This window comes from Neopsephotus bourkii, unplaced genomic scaffold (genome assembly GCF_033783945.1).
Source record: "Neopsephotus bourkii isolate Nb327-2 ecotype Australia unplaced genomic scaffold, CSIRO-AGI_Nbou_v1 NB_756, whole genome shotgun sequence".
Lineage (NCBI taxonomy): Eukaryota > Metazoa > Chordata > Aves > Psittaciformes > Psittacidae > Neopsephotus > Neopsephotus bourkii.
The window spans coordinates 1578001-1598907 of NW_026901254.1; the positions used below are offsets into that span (position 1 = coordinate 1578001).

Here is a 20907-nt window from a genome sequence, read left to right on the forward strand (position 1 = left end):
CATATTTCAAGTCAAAAGACAAAGTAATTACTGAGCATAATTAGAACAGTGAGCTAGTTTTGTTCAAATCAAATCAATAATGCTTATCTAATCACACAGTGTTCTACTTTAAGAAGATAATGAAGTATCACTGAAATGAAACTGTATCTTATCTACTATTTTGTAATTATCCACAGTTATTTACCCCAACTATGAGGAAAGTAAATCTGAATTTGTCATCATAAGTAACATTTCAGTTACTAATAATTAACAATTGCTGAACACGAGCCAGCTTGTGCCCAGGCAGCCAAGACCAAGAGCAGCCTGGCCTACATCAGAAAGAGCATAGCCAGCAGGGCCAGGGCAGCACATCTGCCTGTACTCAGCACTGGTAAGGCTACACTTCAAATCCTGCATTCAGTTCTGCATCCCTCACTATAAGAAAGACACTGAGGTGCTGGACTGGGCCCACAGAAGGGCAGCAAAGCTGGTAAAGGGTCTGGAGAACAAGTCTGATGAAGAATGGCTGAGGGAACCGGGGTTGCTTAGTCTGGAGAAGGTACAGGAGGGACCTTATCACTCTCTACAACTACCTGAAAGGAGACTGTAATGAGGTGGGGGTCAGTGTCTTCTCCCAGGTAACAAGCAATAGGACAAGAAGTAATAGCCTCAAGCTGTGCCAGCGGAGGTTTAGTTAATTTTAATAAAAATTTCTTCCCAGAGAGGGTGATCAGGCATTGGAACAGGTTTCCCAGGGAAGCGGTGGAATTGGCGTCCCTGGAAGTGTTCAAAAATCATGTAGGTGAGGCCCTCAGGGACAAGGTTTAATGGTGGTCATGGCAGTGCTGGGGTAATGGTTGGACTTGATCTTAAAGGTCTTTTTCAATCTAGTTGATTCTATGATTCCAATATTCATGGATAGAATATTTAATGACTTGTGTTATTGTAGTTGTTATTCCAGCATGGGCAAATACAAAGTTTTGTGCTATTCAGAACAAAAGGAATTCTTGAAGTCATCTGAAAGCATATGTGCCCACCAGGTCTTCAAAGAGAACCTGTTAATGGTTTACAACAATTTATCTAGCTTATGTGCTCTAGGACAACTGACATCAAGTTTTGTCAATTTAAATACATCAGAACAATCCTCAACTTGTTCCTCTATTAAAAAATATTTGTCCTTTTCTGTTTTAATAATCTCTTCATGTGTTTCTTAAAAGGACATAATAGTGAGGTATCCCTGCCCACACACAGGGGTTGGAAGTAGATAAACCTAAGGTCCTTTCCAAACCTAAGTAGTCTATGATTCTATAATAAAATGTCAATACAAGATACAATACAGTGTTTTTAGTAAGCTTGTCTCCTTCCAAAACTGAAGCAAAAACCCCAAAGGCACATCAAATCTAAGGAAGCTTTCACATGTATGTTTTTAAAGACATAAACATACAAAAATTTTTAGCAGCATTAAGCACCTAGCACTTAAAACTTGAGTTAAAACTTGTTCATCTAAATTAAACTTCAGTTAAATGTCATCATTTTTGCACCAAATAACAGAATTATATTCCAGACTCCCCCTCTTAACACTGATCTACATTAATTACCTAACACCTAATGGGTGCTAGGTTCTGTTTTTTGGACAACTAACATAATATTTTTCTCTCAAATTCACTGTAAATACCTAAAATTCACTCAGCTAAGCCCTAAATTTTTAAGATTGGAAACAATGCTAAGTCCATGTTCAAATTTTATATTATTTTAGGATGCTAAAAGCTTAAGAGTATACTCCTGCATTCCTTGCCCAATATTATTTATTGTTGCAGATTTCAGATGAAAGGTCATATCAATTCATCAAATCTGAGCAAGTATTAGCATTCTATGAAGTTAAAGTGCCAAAGTAAAGCAATTTACAAGAATGACAAAGATGTTAGACTCTTCTAGCAACATAGATAATTAACTTTCACAAAAGACTTGGTTTTTCCATAAACTTATGACAGAGAAAACCCACAGTTTTCCTAATTTTGTAACTGCTAAAAATTTAGGCATTGATTCTACAATTGACACACGAACCCTAACTACACACCACTTACCGATTACAGAGCTCTGAAATTTATCAGGTAGGACTGGTTTAATCAGAAGGACAGAAAATTTATTTCATCTTCAGAAACAAAACTGAGAAAGAAAAAGTGAATTTGAATAGGAAAGTATCTTTAATATTCTGATGAAGCCTAATTAATTTCAGCTCTTGCATCTGTGACAGTTCTCTACTTGATTTATGACTTGAAGAAAGATAAAGTAAGTAGCCATGTTTTTGCCTGTGCTGTTAGCAGAACAACTGAGCAGCCCTGAGCACACCCTACAAGGGAACATGAAGCCTGTATGTTACACTTCTATAAAATCAAGCGTTCTAAGTATTCTGTAGAAATAAAGCTTATCAAATCTTACTTCTTGTCATTAAAGACACTGAACTAAAAATAACAAAAAAAGCAAGAAAAATGTTTGATCTTTAAAACATATACAGACATAATTTTATACAGATATTTCATTATCCTAACTATGTATGAGTGAAAAGAATTATTCAGCTTTCAAAAATATACTGTATTTACCAGTTTTCAAATCACAGTATTTAGTAAAAATCAATTATTTCATTATACAGTGTCACAGTAGTAAGTTTAAAACAACATTTTAACATTCTTCCACAGAACTTACATTATTAGGGAAAATACAACTCATCTTTCACTATCTATTATTCCATTTTAAGTAAGCTCATTTGAGCTGTCAAATTTGAGTTGAACCTTATTTGAGGTGTTACTTGACTACACAACAGATGCACAAAATTAAAAACATTATACTTGGGAAAATGGCCATCACAGAGAAATTACAACTACTATTAAAATCATTAGAAACACAAACTGACACACACAGAAGTTCCTACCAAAAAAGGACATAAAGTATAAATATTGGGTAAATTTTTTGCTGAATACGGATCCTTTTTCTTCTCCTCCAAAATCTGTTATATTCAGTTTTCCAGCAAGAAAATAAAAGCATAATATGCTAGAACATTGATCATAATTTAATCACTAGAATTTAAAAGTTAAACACTAAAACTAAATGGCACACCCAAGTTTAAAAGGAGAGAATATCTTCTTTCCCATTTGTTTTCATGATTGTTTAATCAAAACCAGACTGAGTCTGACATTAAGAAATACATAATTTAAGCATCATCCTCTAGTACATTGCCACATGATGAAAAAACCCCACATACAACAGGGTCATATATTTATGGGTGTACATTTATGCTTGTATAACATACACCTGTATGAACTTTTCTTCTTTAAGAAAAAGCCTGTGTTATAACAATGCACTCCAGGCATTAAAGTACAGGTGTAGTGAATCCAAAATTGCAGATCACTTATTACCCACAGATGCAAGCAAGGTCACTGCTCAACATTTCCACTTGAGGATTCTCTGATACCAAGTTTGTTTAGTGTAATTATTAATTTTATATAATTAATTGATGCATTGCTGCAGAACTTTCGGTTGAAAACAACTACCTAAAAAATGCAATTATAATTACAAATATTTAGCCCTATTTAAAGCTTAACAGAACTCAAAATATCAGGATATAAAAATGATTACTCCAATGCAAGTTAAAAGAATTTTCCAGTGAAGTTCCTGAGATTAAATATTCTATTATACATTTAAATTCAATTAACTTAGCCTAAACCAACTTGAAAAGGCTGAAATATAAAAAAACTATCAAAATTATTGTATAAACTGAGATCAGTATCATATAAATAAGCCATGACTGAAAAAGGCGCTTAAATTACAACTCTTGTTCATGCTCTCAAATATCTTATTCTACCTTCATCATAGCACAAGACAGAAATTGTAACTCCACTATTTTTCACTAGACATTTTATGCCCTTAACTGCAATTAAGTAGCAACTTTAACATGCGAAATAAGATTTATTTGAACAAGGGACCAGATGATGTTATTAATAAAAATTTACAAGAACACCATAACATTTAAAACAGAAAGGCTTTGATTTCTTAGATTTTGAATAGCAGCAGAAAGCTTACAGAATAGCAAGCATTAGGGGAGAAGACAGCTCATATTACTTCTGCTGTATTTTGTGAGCACACTTTCCTTTCTGTTGGTGATTTCTCTGTGTTTGTAGTGCACGTAATAACAAATGGGTGTTCTTTTGGATTCTATGCATTTGTTTGTTTTACTGAAAAAATAAAGTCAAGTACTGCAGCATTTTCTTCTTTTGGTGTAATTCTGAAATACTCTTCCCTTGGGAATGGCAGTTCAGTTTTGCAATTCAGTTGCATAAGTGTATCTATGCATGTATGCCATAACATATTTTTTCATTTTCTAGCTCTATGTAGTGACTTACCATTAGTGTAAGTACTGTAATTCACATTGGTTCTGTAGGACGTTTCATGAGAATGCTGAGGCAGCCTATTCACATCACCAGAATCTAGAGTTTCTGCAGTGTCATCTTTTTCACCATGTGACATATAATTTAATGACACACTTCCAGGATGTTCAGCTAGTTTTAAGTTTTTTACTGAAAGATCATTTGCTGAAATAGACCTTTTCCCACCTTCCTTGGAAGTACTACGTGGGTTACAGAAACTCAAACCAAGCGAGTCTGTGCTTGCAAGATAGTCTTTGCAACAAACTTCAGGAGGATTCTGTGACTCCTTTGGTACTTGTATCTGTACTTCATTTTTATTCAAGTTAAATGATGAAAAGAAGTCTTCATAAGAATCCTCTTCATAAGAAGCCTCTTCAGAGCCAACAGACTCGCTACCTGTACCACATGCTTGCCAGAAGTCTTTAGACCCTGATGCACCCAGTTCTGAGGTAGCCAGTTTCAAATTAGGCAGTATTTCTAATTTTTTCCTCTTCTTATCTTTAAGGATACAATTGTTTCTGTAAACAGGGAAGCTTCTATCCAGTGAACACTTACTTAAGTTTCTGCTGCTCATAGGTGCATTAGAGAGACTGTCAATCACTGCAGCAACATTACTTAACCTGGCCATATTTTTGGAAGGAGAAAGATGACCCAAGCCCTTGATTTTCAGAAGAGAACTTTCATTTGCAACTGAAGTAGTCTTGCTATTTTCATCCTGATTTTGATTCAAGAACTTTTCTATATCCTTCTTTTCTAAATGCAGTTTATCATCCAAAGTATGCTGAAAAAGCTGCTTTCTTCTTAAGCTGCTTCTGCTACATTGTTTTAGTGTTAAGCAAGTCTGCTCATAGCTTTGTGAGGGAGAATTCACTGACACACTCATGGCTATAGGATTATCAGTCCAACTATCACAGGCAGGTTTTACTACCTCTGTTTTCTGTCTCTTTAATTTATCAGCTCCCCAAAGACAATCAAAACTTGAGTTCAAGCAGTCTTCCATTTGTTCTCCTGAAAAATACGAAAAGTGGCAATATAAATTCATTTAACAAAACAGAAAGTGTACCAATTTCTTAGTAAAATACACATGAAATTACTGAAAGAAGAAAAACAAGGACTTAGCCAGTTCTCTGGATATGATATTGTAAGGCATCAAAATGGATTAGAACTAAATTACATTCTATGTTGGCAAGAAGCTACAATAGCTTTAGCTATTATACCTTCTTACACAGCAATAGGTAAACAAGCTCTGTTCTACTGCCTTGAAACAAAGCAGCAGAGGAACTCTTGTATTTGTGGAAAAAAAAACCCAGCAAGACCTTAAATAAAAACCTAGCTAGATTAATACTGGAAAGTGAAAAATCTTTTTTACTACGACAGCAGTACTTACCACTAATTATTTTTGCAGGATGAAGTCAAATACAACATCATACTCTCATACCATGTACATCAACACAATGTATTAAGAATAATTACAATGTGGAAAAAATTTTCATTTCTTATAGCCATTCTTATGAAGATTTTTGGGGGAGGTGAAACACAGAATCTATTAAGAGAATCATAGAATAGTTAGGGTTGGAAAGGACCATAAGATCATCTAGTTCCAACCCCCCTGCCATGGGCAGGGACACCGCACACTAAACCATGTCATTCAAGGCTTTGTCCAACCTGGCCTTGAATTCTGCCAGGGATGGAGCATTCACAACTTCCCTGGGCAACCCATTCCAGTGCCTCACCACCGTCACAGTAAAGAACTTCCTCCTCATGTCCAATTTAAACTTCCCCTGTTTAAGTTTTAACCCATTACCCCTTGTCTTATCACTACAGCCCCTAAGGAAGCGTCCCTCCCCAGCATCCTATAGGCCCCCTTCTGATACTGGAAGGCTGCTATGTGGTCTCCATGCTGATTTCTTCCTTTTTTTGTTGTTTTTTTTTTTGTTACTAGTTCCCATCTTCCTGGGTTAACGGCCTCCTTCTTTCCTCCATGGGCTACAATGGACCCTGAGGCCCCTGCACAGTTTGGTCCTGGAGAAAGCATTCCTGCTTCCTCTCAGCTTCCCTGACATCCTGCAGCCTATTGACAGCGTCCCGCAGCTCAGCCCCTGTTGCAGGAGGACCTCCACGACAAAGCACAGAGTGCAGCCTTGCCCGTTGTGCACCCTCACTTCAGGAGACCAGTGCAGGCACTCTCTACACTCTGAGCTCTGCTCTACAGCCTCCCCTCTCATCGGTTCCGTATGGGTGCCTACGCTGGCCATTGACGGGGCAGCCAGAGCAGAGATCCCAGACCAGGCCCTGCTCATACGGTGAGTGCTCACCATCCTGCTCACCTGCCTGCGCTGCCACACAAACTGACCTGCCTTGTTCCTGGTCCCTTGCACTCCTGGGGATTTTAACCACTCAGGGCTGGTGCCATCCCTCCTGGGCACCACCCCCTGTGAGTCAGCTGCTCGCGTCAGCTGAGCTGCCGGCTCCTGGGCAGGTCCTGTCAAGGACTTGAGGCTCCCGTGGTGGCTCTTGCCACTCTGAACGGAGGCTCCTGGATGCTGGGCTTCCCCCAGCTTAGGTGTTGAAGGTGTCCTCTCTCCAGCTACTCACCTCAGCAATTAAACTCTTATCTATAAATATATATATATATATATAATTCTTATCAGTAAATTCCTCTGAAACAGGCTAGTATCTCTAATTATCCAGAATACATTTTCAAAAGTCCTGCTGATAATTTGTTTTGTTTAAATACACATTGAGTGCAAAGTTTCAGCAATACTTCTGGAAGTGCTCCTGTAGGTTTTACGGAAAGTCTTGACATTATTAGCTTACTAAATATAAATAATATTTTCAAACATAGGGTGTAGCTAGCTAAATTAAGAGAAATAAAAGATATAGAGATGAAAGAAGTTTCTCATTACATGATCAGACTCCCACGTTGACAATTGAAAAAGTGTTAGCTTTGATCCTCAAACTGGATTCTTGAACTTTTTTAACACTATTAACCAACATACTCTCAATTATTTTGCAAGCACAAACAAAAGGGCCACTATCACACAGTACCAGAGTTTGAACCTACACGGAATATTGTCATGGGATGTGGAGGTCTATTCTTATGTAAAATTACATTGTGCAGTTGCAATGCTAGAGGGACATATTCATGGTAAAGCTCTCAGAAATCACACTGCTCAACGTCATCAGCATACAACTAATTTAGCAAAATAAAGTTTGTTGGCACAACTATGCTACTTCCAGTATTAACCTCTTACTTCTCCCTAACATTGCCTGAACTCATAACAAGCTGCCTCAGGCTATAAGATAATGCCCCATGCTCTCCTTACTCTTCTACTGACACCAAACATGAGCACCTGACTTCAGCTTTTTGCTCATGTAATCAACAGAAGACATGAGGTCTGATGTATATATCAGCTGTATACAAGATTAATGTTGTTAAGATGCCCACTGAAGTAGCTCAACAGCCTTCACAATAATCTTTGCTCGTATACTCTGGTACTATGCCAAAACAGAGGAACAAATCCCTAACTTCATGAGAATACGAATTTTGATAACAAATTACTTGAATTCACTTGTAACCATAAAACATTTTAAAGGCTGGTTTATTTTGCTTTTGTTAACTTCTTTAATCTCTGATGTACTAAGCTGGAAAACGTGTTAGGTTTTCTTTTAAATTCAAGTTTTTCTATTGAATATTTGGAAGACAAGTCAGTTCTTTGAGGTTTCTCCCTCATTCTGTTCTCTCTTTTGCTTCCCATTATCACTGTTTAGTGCCCACTCTTTATTCTATACAAGACCACTATAAGAGCAGAGAAGGCTGACATCATGCCAGGTAAAGAAGCCATTAACAGGAAAGGGTGTGAAGAAAGAGGAGGAAGTGACACAAGCATCACAGCCATAGGCAGAGCATTACCCAATGTGATTCTTCATGCTCCATTTTCCTTGAACTCTTATTTCTACACACTTTGCCAGTTAAGAAAAACTAAAATAATTCAGCTTTAAATATAAATGATAGAGCAAACATACAGTTCCCATTTCAGTATACCATCCTTTACAAAATAAACAGGCCATGTATTATTTTTAATTTCTGTAATATATAAAGTTGTTTTAGTTACCTGGTAACAATGCATCTTCTGAATTAGTTAAGACACAAGTAGGCAGCAGACAGTCTCCTGGTGAGCTACTTGGAAGTATCTGAGGCATTTGTGAAGCTAGGAATTTGTAAACAATAAATGAGTTAGACCTACTTGCAAAGATACAGATTTCGGCACCATCAATTCATATTTCAAATCAGCTCAATTGTAAGACATAACTCATTGTTTTGCCAACTATAACCATATAAGCAATTAGACTGCTCAAGAGTATCCCAAATTTACATAAAAAAGAGCGCTACTACATCTTCTACAGTTTAAGCAATTTCTTTTCCTAGATAGCCACACTTCTATGATACTAAAGAATGACAGCAAACCTTTTAGAAAATATAAAACCTTTCTAAGCTAATTGAGGCATTTTACTACACAATCTGTCAAATTCAGCAAAGCACTGACATAGCAGAAATGCATTTAAAAATGCTTGAAGGCATTATCTTAAAACTAGAAGAGAAAACAAACAAAAGTCATGCCAAAATAAATTAATTTCATTTTTCATCCATGTATCACTGATTCTTTACTTTCCTCCTGCAACTATTTCTGAAATTATAAACTGACAGTCTAGTGACATGGACTTCTTAAAACTTCAAATACTACTGATTCCCAGCCGCTCAAAAGATGTTCCACATTTCAATACCTTTTATATTAACTGGCAAAACCTAATGGCTTAGATCTCAATGCTTTTACAGTAATGTAATGGAAACACTAAAAAATTATTTGAAAACTTCAATCTAGATTTAATTCACCAGGATATGCATTTTGAAATAAATTAGATTTATCTGATTGGGTCATTCCATTTGTTTTTTTAAATCCTGATCTTCAGTACCTGGACAGATGTCTCCTGAATTTTAAACTCCTTAATGAACTGTTGGCCTGGGACTAGTAACATTACAATCTTTGACAAGTACAGCACTCGCATTAAAATTTAAAAGGAAATAAGACTTAAGAGTTTCACTGTAAAGTTTAACCAAGTTGTGGTAATATCAATTTACAAGTTTAGAAAGTCTAGCTTAACTTTAGCCCCCTTGAGCAGTTTAACCACTAAGAAATTCCTTTTTGCAATCATTATCTTCCATGATTTCTTGTGCCCTTCGATGGAAAGGAACTAAAAGCTAAAGCATTCACAACTACTTGAAACCTGGGAAGCAGGGAGGACATTGCAATCAAGGTAAGTAAAAAAAGTTTGAAGGCCAGAGCAAGACAAAAGCACCAGAAATTCAGCAATAAAGATGGCAGCCATTTGTGCATGGATAGGTAAAATTTAACTCTTTACCAGTAGGAGAAATATTTTCTCTTTTTTCCTTCATCTCCTTTATTCTTCTTTCCATTGCACTGTATTGATCTTTCACCTTATTAACAGGGCTGTATACAAGTGAACCATTGTCTTCAAATAGTAGAACTGGTACATCAATTTCTACACAAAGAAATTGCATTTGTACATTTATGTGCTATAACAATCTCAATTTTTTCCCCCCCCAAACTTGAAAAACATAGGTTCCTTTGGTTCCCTTAACATCACTTCAGATGCCTTAATACTGCAAATTGCAAAGAACTCTGTAAAAACTAAGTCAACTTTGTAAGTAAAAACATACTTATAAAAGCATAGAAGTAAAACCAAACAAACCCAAACCCAACCAACCAAACCAAACACACAAAACAAAACCCATCAAGTACCTTAAGGAAATAACTGAAGATGTTTGAATCTTAGTCTAAAGTAGCTCTTACCAGCATTAACTGCTATCTTCTGTATGGCTAATTCTTTAGCCATCTGGTCCAATCTTTTCTGCAGCTTTCTATTATTTTCTGGAGTTTTTTCAATAAAGTCTTTTGGCTGCATACATTTGTGCTACAAGACAAACAAACCTGTCAATTATATGGTTTAAAACTGCCAGAAGTAACTACACTTCTTATTTGCTTACCACTTTGTCACAGTATTTATCATCAGTGTCTAACTATGCTTCCTCGCACTTCCTTGAGAGTCATGGGTAATAGCAGAAGTTAAAGTTCGCTTTGGAAAATGTTAATACAAAAGAAGAAAGAACCTAACAGATTTTCTTTCCTGTTAGATTTTATTAAAAAGCAGACTTAATAACCATCTTTTCCTTTTTGCTTGCAGCAAAGCTAAGGCTTCAAAGATTTATTTTTTTTCCTAAATATCAGTATTTTAGCATTTGTGCATGCAACTCAGTGAAACATAAACCACATCAGTCATGTTTTTTTAATTAGTCATTATGTCATTTTAATTTAAACCTTCTTTATTCATCAATATAAAAACTTTTATTATACTTTCTTCAGATAAGATATCACATCGTCACAGCCATAGCCTACCTTTAAAAACCTACTCAGACAGATACATAGAGCTTACAGAATGTCCTGATAACGAACAATTCAAATGCCTGAGGTCAGGAGGTCAAATTCAGACTTTCAAGTTTACTACTCTAGGCCTATGAAAAAAAAACAAAAAAACACCCATACCCACATACTCACTTTCTTGACTGGTTGTGGCAATTCATTAGCAGCTACCACAGGAAATAAGGCTTCATCAACATGTACTCTAGTTTCTCGACACCTGTATAATAAATTAGAGCAGTTGTGTTTGTATTTTTAAGAATGAGAAACCTTATTGCAAAAACAGTCATCTGAGCTCTGTAATAAAACCACCAGCCCTTCCTCAGTGTGTATCTTCAGCACAAATACTTTAATGGGGAAAAAAAATAAATCTGTACATATGACACACCAAATATAGGACATATTTTTTGTCCTAATGATGCTCTCTAAATTGTTGTTCTGAAACTCAAAGATTCACACTCATATTTTATTTTACACACATTCAAAAATCATTATATTGAGTCCTTTTGGCCATATTCTCATGAATCTCAAATCTACCCAACTTGTGAGGACTGTAGGCTTTGACTGCTCACTACCCAACAACCATAACCTTAACTTGCCTTAAGTTGGTCACTGTGATGACAGTAAACTCCCAACTATAATCTACAGAATGTCATAGGGTGGAGGACCCTATTCAGGCAAATGAAGGAGTCATCATCTGATCATGCTTTTATATCTTAGCCATAAGTCTCAGTTTTCTGCCTCCTCTGTGTATATGCAATGCTAAAATCAGCCCCTTATTGAAGGATCATCTCTATTTATGTAAACTTTTTTAATTACAAAACCAAAAACTCCAACTGACACCTTAGCCCGTTTTTCCTGTCTTTTCATTTCAAAGACTAACTTGAGAATAGTGGGATCAATCTTACCTAATGAGAACATTAAGAACAATGTTGAGACAAGAATTTGGTTAATACATAAAAGTTTTTTTTATCAAAATAGATCAATACAGTTTTATTATCAAACACTAAATAATTATGAGAAAGAGCATAGAACTTCAACGGACTACACTGGTTTCCCCAGAAGTCATTCAAAACTATGATTCTAGTGACACCTAGTGATCTAACTGCTATAAAGTTTGTGACTGCAGAATTATAATCCAATGCTTAGTTACTCAGTTTTGAATAAGAAGCCAAACCATTACATATTTTTGTCAAACTAACCAACTCAGAGTTTAGAATTCTCTGGAGCATCAAATAGAGATGATACTCAACATGCTGAGCTTCAGTAGCTGTTATTAAATTCTGGATAATAATCAGCATAGATGTAAACTGCATTACAATTTACATTAATTCAGAGATTTTGTTGATTCAGAGAAGCTAAACATAATAAATTTGACCACTAAATATGTTACAAGCATTTTTCACTTTGCAGACAAATCTGAATGTAAATGATTTATCTATCATGTTTGTGACATGAGTTACTGTACTAAGAATATATCGGTAACGTTTCCCAGTTACGGGTTAGATTAAGTATTCTTAATTTGTACATAGATTACAGTAATTCTATTTTATGCAGGGTTCTTTTTGTTGGGTTTTGATTTTTTTTTAGATTGCTCATTGAAGTATTTGAACTAAAGTACTATTATTTTTTCAGTGATCCAAAAGTGATCCACTCATTTTGAATTAAACTGATAATTTGCATGACTCTTAAAGCAAGTCCACGATTATGTGCACTATCTTTAAAGTCAGACATATCTATAATTCTTAGAAAACACAAAAGGGAAACAACACATTTTAAAAAAGTTAAGAATGTATTTACTCTAGAGTTGTTATATTTTGAGGAAAATCAATTGTCATCTTAAGAGTCTTCTTCCTAATCAAATTACTTCCTATTAAACTGTAGAACTGCATTCAGTTTAGATTCAAATATATGCTTGTACTGTGAAGCAGAAGCTTCCAGTGACAATTCAACAAGGCAATGTTCACCAAATACTGTACAAACCATTATAATGCGTTTTGGCTTTTATGGAGAAAAGCAAGTACTATATTTTCAGATCATGGGCATGTTCCTCTGAGAAGCTCAAGCACTGCTCAGGGGAAGATAACACTAGTGGGCATGCATAACAGTTTGGAAGTACCTGTTAATTGGGAGTATTTTGCACGAACCAGAACCACCAGGAAATGCTGGAGTAATTGCTTATTATTTGCTTCCTTGTCTGGTGTGTTTTAGAGCTCAAACATAAAAAACTAGCATCCAGATTAAATACCATATACTGCAGCATCCTGTTTCCAATACCAAGATTCCAAGAAATATGTAAAACCATGAAAACACAGCCAAGTATTCCCAGTTGGTTTAGAGATCGTCAGATTCAATACCGTATATGTTTTTTGATAAAACCAAATGTTTAATTGCTTCAGCATTTTTTTTTAACCAGTATAAATCCTTGCTGAATATGACTCTGCAACAAGGAGTTTTCCAGCCTAAACTATGTTTTATTAAAAATGATAATTTACTGTTTTCTGTACAGGTATAAGTTACTCCTGGGGAGATTTCATTTAGATCCTGGAAGAAAATTTGTCACAACAGCCATTGGAATAATCTCCCCAGGGAAGTGGTGGATTCCCCAGCATTGGACAGTTTTAAGATTCACCTGGACAGGGTGTTGGCCACCTTGTACAGGCTGTGCTTTTGCCAGGAAAGGTTGGACCATGATTTTTGAGGTCCCTTCCAACCTGGTATTCTGTGATTCTCTGAATGTGCCTCCAGACATATTCATGTGATGATTTCCAATTCTTCTACTGGAAAATACATACTAATTTCCCACTCAGCCTACTCATATGAACCTTGGTGTTCACAAGAGTCTCTCTCACTCTCACATTTTATTCCAGGCTGAAGCATTCTTGTCTTCCATTGTGTCTTACGAAAAAACATTCCAAGTGTATAACCATGATAAAAACTATGTCATTCCACTACATGAGGTTTTATATTCCATTTGATTTTTGACTACTGCTGAGGTGACAATCATATGAAAGCACTTCCTGTGAGTCTCAAAATCTTAAATATCCCCTCATAAAATACGATCATCTTTTTGATATACTTAAGAGGATTTAAGATTTAAATAGTCTCCTTGATATCAGTAAGAATTTTATTCCCTTCACCATCTTAGTTTTGGTGTTACAGTACGAACACTGATACCATAGCTGTGTCTATACTTACAAGAAGGTTCTCTGAAATAATTTGAACAACCATCACACACCAATTAAGATCAAGCAATAACTAAAATATTTTGCTTTGCACTGTGCTCCAACAGGAGTTATCCAATCCGCAGTCTACACTAAAAAGTCACCCCTTACTATTACATTGCCTAAAATTAAATTTCACAGCATTTCTGACCATTCTGAGAACATTATGCTTGCTATTGAATACAGCAGCTGGTTAAATCAAGCCTTCTTTTTTTAGTAATGCTAAAACTTCAACTCATGCAAATTCTGCATTATTTGCTTACACAGTTAGCAAGCTCAAACTAAGCTTCCATTCATACACAACCACTTTTTACTGGCACATACTATGTTCACTCCTCCCTGCTTACGTTGTCGCAGGGTTCACACTGTCTTGTGCCTGCCAAACCTCTGAGATGATATGGTAGGCATATATAATTTCAAGTCACACACTCCAGTTCTCTCATCTTACTACAAAAAAAAAATATAAATTGCATGTATGCTAACAGACTCATTTTAATTTTGTATTGTCTATACCTTTGTGTAACTCCATGACTAGTGAGACTATGCATTACTTTCTCTTATGTAAGCTTTTACCACTCCTGACCCATACTTTACTTAATATGATACTCCTATGAATTCTGCCACGAGTATACATCAGTCTAAGTTTTATATTCTTGTGTACCTTTTTGCACTAAATTTAAAGTAAAAGGTAGGAACAAAGATTACAGAGATGTTCAATAAATCCACAACTAGGGTCTTCCTCCATAATAATACTCCTCTATTCCAGATGAATCCCCCTGTTCCAACAAACCCATCTTCTAAGCCATATACTAAGACATCACTTTGTCCTGTGTCAACTTCAGAAAAAAACCCAGAAAGATGCTAGCCTTCTCTTTCCTACAAAAGAGCTTAAGTCTTTTCCTTTGTTGCTTATATACAGCAATAAAATTCCTTGAGGCTTTTACATCTCAAGGCTCCATACTGTCCCCTAGGGTATCACATATCTATCTGTCCGTCTGAGCTTTCGACAGTGCTCATCCACTCAATACCTGCCAGTATTGCACAGGTTCCTCTTACAGTGAAACTGCAGTAACAAAGAAAGCATTCCTGTATGTCACATCCTAGACTTTCCCCTGGAAGGCGCTCTCATTCTTCTTTCATTGCAGATGCTACTCACCTGGACTTTTCTGGGGATCTTTTAGCACATCCAAGTCCTCAAACAGTTTATAATTCTTAAGACTAAGGTTTAAAATTCCGTATTTATACATTTAGGCATGTGAACAGCATATTTAATTTTACAATCAAAGATTCCTACTGAAATGACCATTTTCCCCACACTCAGTGGCACCAGGTCCAAGAACGGTATATTCACACAGACAGAATTTTGCACCACCCTCATATTTGGGAACTTAGTATTTCTTCCTCGGTGTTAAAACTGGATGCTTCTGCAGAACTGCATGAACTTCTTTTTCTGATGTGTATCAGAAAAATCATTTCTGATGAAATTTTATGGTTGCACTACATTTAAGTAGCTGCAGAGCTCAGCTTTGCATCCCTGTTTTTTATTTTTACTTTTGCACTTAGCAGACTTCTATCTATCCATGCATACTACAACTGGTATATGAGAGAGCCTCTTTGCTTACATTCTAATTTCTATCATCACAGCAATTTACCAATTGGAGTCCTTAACACATTTGTGTTCTTAAACATGTTTTTATACTTCATCTGAAATCTAAGTTTGGCCTCACAACCATTTTGTAAACTCAGAGAAGCAGCTATGGATCAGCAAGTTCTCATGGAGTGGCTGCACAGCTAAATATTTTTTTTTTTTTAATTTAACTTTTTCCTGTATGGTAGTTGAGAATCTTCAAGCAGTGCTGTTCTGAATCTTCCAAATGCCTTAAAAGCCAGACTACATGTGGATCTTTTTATTTCTTGCTGGAAGATACTCTGTCTACAGAAGCTAAGTACAGAAACAGTACAATGTCCCCGATGAACTGTGCTTTTCCAAACAAGAAAAAGAAAGAATTCTATTCAACATAAGCATCTAGTCTTCACTGCCTATGCATGCCAGCTGAGAACAAAGGAGTGGAACACTGAATGGTTCTACTATGGAACTACCTCAATGCATTCATTTTTTAAGAATTAACATTTTATCTTTTTATACAAGTAATACACTGTATAATAGCAAAAATGCCACAGGAAACTTATTTACTCATAGATTTATCACTATTTCAAATAAATTAAAAACAAAACAAAATAAAACAAGTTCTGTACTTCAGTTTTTAAATAAATACTAGACTCCATTATTGCTGGAATATGTCACATATATTCACACGCACTCACTTCTCCACCCAGAGTACAGAAACTATTTTTATGCCCATCTTCTGTGCTTTTCTCCACGTAGCCAAATGTCCATCTTTGAAGACTACATGGGTCACGTGCTTGTTCAAAGTTTTTGAAACCTGCAGAAGTACAAAGAAAGCTCATTTTTAAGTCCAATAATCAGAAAATGCTAGTGAAATATTCTAGCATAGTCCATTTTTAATGTATAAACCATTAGCATATAAACTTACCCTAACCATTATGTCAAGAACTCTTGATCTTTCTTATCTCTGCAAGAAGGCTCAAGGAATCAAAACTCAAATCTCATTAGCCAAGCCAATGCAATGAATCCTAGAGAGCTACAGTAGCCTCCTTTTGCTCTCAAACTTCTTTTTCCTAGGTTACCATTTTCATCTCCCTGCTTGCTCTAGCTGTATCACTATCTTGCAACATTTTTATTCATGTAGCCCAACACCATTTCTTGTGAAACAACTAGTACAGAAAGTAGTGGAAAAACTGATTCAGAATTCTATTTCCTGACACAGTGAGCCAAGTCAGTTCACTATCACATGCTCAGCCCAATAAAAGGGAAGCAAGTGTCTCGAATAACAAGGGGCAAGACTACCCCCTTTTCAGTCATGGGGATCTGCTAAATAGGCTCATCTGTATCATCTGCCAGCACCTTCCACTGTATCTGGCTACTTTTTGATCAACTCAAAGAATTTTGAAGCCTTATGCTTTTGTCATTTTCTGTGAGAAAAATCTAATATCAGAAGAGAACAACATAGGTCTAACAGCACAGCACAAAATAACAAGAAATATTTCTTGAATTATTCATTGATGTTTGTATTGGCTTCTATAATAAAAACAGTTATTCTTCTGTTCTGTCACTGTCTCAGCTAAATTCACACAGAAAGAGAGGCTTCAGGGAGATCAGCACAATTTCACAAATTACAGTAAGATACACCTACACACATCCAATTGAAAAGCACTGGAAATTCACGCAAGTGTTATTTAGAGCATGATGTGGGCTGCAAAGATCTCCATTAACTGGCGATAATGTGCAAGAAGGGAAAATACCAGATTGATTTTGGTCTCTGGTTGTAATTCTACAGCTGGCAATTAAACACATTTTGCACCTACAATTCAACAATACTTAATATGGGAAAAAAAAGACATACACTAAGACTCTTAGATGTATTCTTACTAGCACTTTCTGGAGTTGAACCACGTTTGTGGGAGAGTAACTGAAAGAAGAAAATGTAATGGTACTCAAATTAGAAAACATTTTAGTAACAATAGAGCACCTGCCTACAAGTTAAAGAACACAAAACAACATAAGGTACATACTTGAAAACCACAGGTTTTATATGCTTAGCTTTGATTTGCCCACAGTATGTGGCAAGCCCAATACTTCACAGCAAATGCATGCCGTCATATTACTATACAAAGAGGTTTATAGATATACGCAGGCTCTAAATACATTTCTCATCTGTCACTAGTAAGAATTTTACAGTGCTTTCCTTTTTTTAAAGTGCAAGGATAATAGCAGACCTGAAAATACTCATACCACACAGAAACATACCCAACAACAAAACAAGCCAGCTAATTTCTAATTAAGAGCCTTCCTATTCTGTTTATTACAAAATAGTTTCCTTACTTTTGCTCCCATATCAAGAAGTTGCTGTTCAAAGGTTTCTGAGTAATTTTCTGTTCTGTTAGATGACCAAACTTCTACAAATGCAGAAATACCTGTATCAGAAAAAAGAAAATAAACAGCTAACGAAGTATACCCTATAATAAAATTGGTTAAACTGCCTTTGCAACAGAATTTTGCTTTCCTACATGCTGCATTCAGTAGCAAATGTAGCTTTTAATAAACTGAGTGTCAGATGGTAGCAGCAGAATGCTCTTTTTAGAGAACTTCTGTCCCTTATAACAATTGTAATGGAATAAACTTAGAAGTTTGACACTACTTAACTTTTAATTTACTCTATTTAAAACACTACCAGCTTAAACAAGAAATGCAGTGCCTCTACATGACTGCTTACTCTTATTAATCACTGCTTATCTTCAGGTTAATAAAATTTTTAAGACAAGTTGATATAACACAAGTTACAGAATACAACAAAACAAATACAATGGAATTATTCCCTCCCAAAACCTGCAGAAAACTCTGCAAAAATATTACTTGCCATTTTACAAATTACTTCAAATTCCACCTTATTTATACTGAATCATCACAAATTATGTCCATATAACACGAGCCAATACAATTTCATTGCCAGCTGCATTATGTAACTTTAGGTATATCACATTTAAGTAGCTTCCTTTATCAACCAGATTAATAATCTCTTCAAGGAATGAAATCAGCTTCAGTTGGGATCTTTAAACAAACAATCCTAGAAGTAAGGACATGGAAGGATAAGCAAATGAAACTCGTAACACTGATTTTACTCAGGAGGTACACTACAGTAACCTACAGCTCCATTAGCCATGCTAATTTCCCATTTTGAGTGGCAAGTCAGTAAAGTTCCAGAAAACTGGAAGAAGGCTGGTTCGCAAAAACACTTTACACAAACTGCAGGCCAGACAACTCTCGGAACTCATGAATAAAACTGTGTCAATTTAAAAAGGTCAGCCTTGGCAAGCACTGCTTAATTATGTTGGTTACTATGTATGTCCTTCTGATTAACTAAGTAGTTTTCTTCTGTTTTCTTTCTAAATGAAAATCTGAATAACACTCCAACAGTAGAAGCACTTTTATAAAGATTAACATATTTTTGTAATTTCTATAAATACTTTTAACACACAAGAAATATGGAACACAAACCATCTCCTTAGCCAAACTACATGGAAAAATCTTGTAAGCACTATGACTTCAGATACATATGGGAACTTAACACAAGTTGACTCCAATGTGCTTTTAATTGTGCTCATTCTAATACTGGAACAAGACAGCTTTTGCCATATTTGCTTTTTGTCTTGATTGTTCTATTGAAAGAAAAAAAAAAAGACTTGCATTTAAAAAACTAATACCTTGCTCTTACATCAAATATTTTAGAACGTTCACATTTATAATTCCCCTAGAAAATATTTTAGAGCATTTCAGTGAAGGTCGAAACTAGGAACTTAAGAGGAACATTACTTCAAGGCTGCATGCACCTGCAGCAGGATCAAAGCTGCATATTACAGCAGTTAGCCAATTTTAGCTAATCAAATATACTCTAACAAAAGACAAGGAACTTCGCAGTTTTTATTCATCTGATAAAAAGGAAAATGAGAAACGGTTTGTAGTTTTGTCGAACTAGAAGAGCTCCGAGTACAGTTTTGTTCTTGTAAAGGCCAACTTATGCCGGAAGATCTCAGAGAAGATAGTGATAGTTGGGGAAAACAGACATCAGAGGGCAACCTAGCGAGGCAGAAACTTAAAAACATGGAGAAGAAACTAGACAGGATCCAGCCATGGCTGACCTGGCCAGAAAGAACAAGGCAGGCTCCGATACGTGGCAGCAGAAGGAGGGGCGACACCGGTCGGAAGCCACCCGAAGGGGCGGTCACCCCTACGCTTCTTGCCTGCAGGAGGCTCCCAGCCCTTCCCGCCCCATCGCCTGCACAGCCCGGCCTGGCCTGCGGCTGGCACAGCCCGCCGCCATCTGGGGCACGCCGAGGCCCAGCCGCTCATCTTCAGGCGCGTTGGTGGTTAGTCAGCGCAGCTCCACAGAGAAACCCTTTCCCCATGGGAAAGCAACGCCACGGAGTCAAGCTGGAAACCGACCCGCCCTGAGGGCCGGACGCCCCCAGGGTAAAGAGGGCGGAAAGGAGGCGAGCGACAGACCAGCCGAGAAGGACCGGGCGAAGGAACTCAGGGATCAGCAGGGGACCTGCCCGCTCCAGGCCGGCGGCTCCCCCCAGCCCCCCCCCCCCAGCGTACGAGCCGGTACCTTTCAGGACAGGCTCCATTCGCTGCGCGGCGCAACACACAACCAAGATTCCGGAACCCGCCACAGTTTAAAACCGCCTCCACGCACCGAGCCGGGCCTGCGCGCTGCGTTAGGCTCCATCGGCGCGCCTGCGCGCTGCAGCAGGGCTCAGTGGCGTCTGCGTGCTGCTCTCGGGCGTTGAGTAGGTGCAGAAAGAGTGAGTTTGAGTTTAGTGGTGCTTGTGTGGTGCTGGCCTGTGTGCGAGTCTGTGGCAGGGCTGGATGTGTGAGGGATGTAGATCAAGCGTCGTTGGTGCCGTTGTAGAAGTCGGGGACTCAAAGTAGTTCTGGTGGCCTGGAGTCTTCGAATCCTGTGTTCAGTTCTGGGCCCCTCAGTACAAGAAGGACATTTTGGTGCTGGAGCAGGTCCAGAGAAGGGCAACAAAACTGGTGAAGGGTCTGGAGAATAAGTCTTATGAGGAGCATCTGAGGGAACTGGAGTTGTTTAGTCTGGAGAAGAAAAGGCTCAAGGGGGACCTTACTGCTCTCTACAACTGCCT

At 37.1% G+C, this 20907-nt stretch overlaps 1 protein-coding gene across 7 annotated transcripts in view; it reads right to left on the reverse strand.

The window, feature by feature from the left end:
- Nucleotides 1–20477, reverse strand: part of MCPH1 (microcephalin 1) — a 121975-nt gene extending 101498 nt beyond the window's left edge. For 4 of the 7 annotated variants that reach the window (XM_061354970.1, XM_061354974.1, XM_061354973.1 and 1 more), the window contains exons 1-8: nt 20370–20477; nt 18086–18177; nt 16447–16565; nt 11036–11117; nt 10274–10394; nt 9822–9962; nt 8516–8611; nt 4377–5408 (exon numbers count right to left, since the gene is read on the reverse strand). In XM_061354970.1, coding sequence (XP_061210954.1) covers nt 4377–5408; nt 8516–8611; nt 9822–9962; nt 10274–10394; nt 11036–11117; nt 16447–16565; nt 18086–18177; nt 20370–20388 — 1702 coding nt within the window. In that variant the 5' untranslated portion in view covers nt 20389–20477. Of the gene's footprint in view, nt 1–4376; nt 5409–8515; nt 8612–9821; nt 9963–10273; nt 10395–11035; nt 11118–13529; nt 13697–16446; nt 16566–18085; nt 18178–19899; nt 19974–20369 lie in introns of those variants that run through there. The other 3 variants (XM_061354972.1, XM_061354971.1, XM_061354976.1) reach the window with 3 other exon arrangements.
- Nucleotides 20478–20907: the final 430 nt, after the last annotated feature.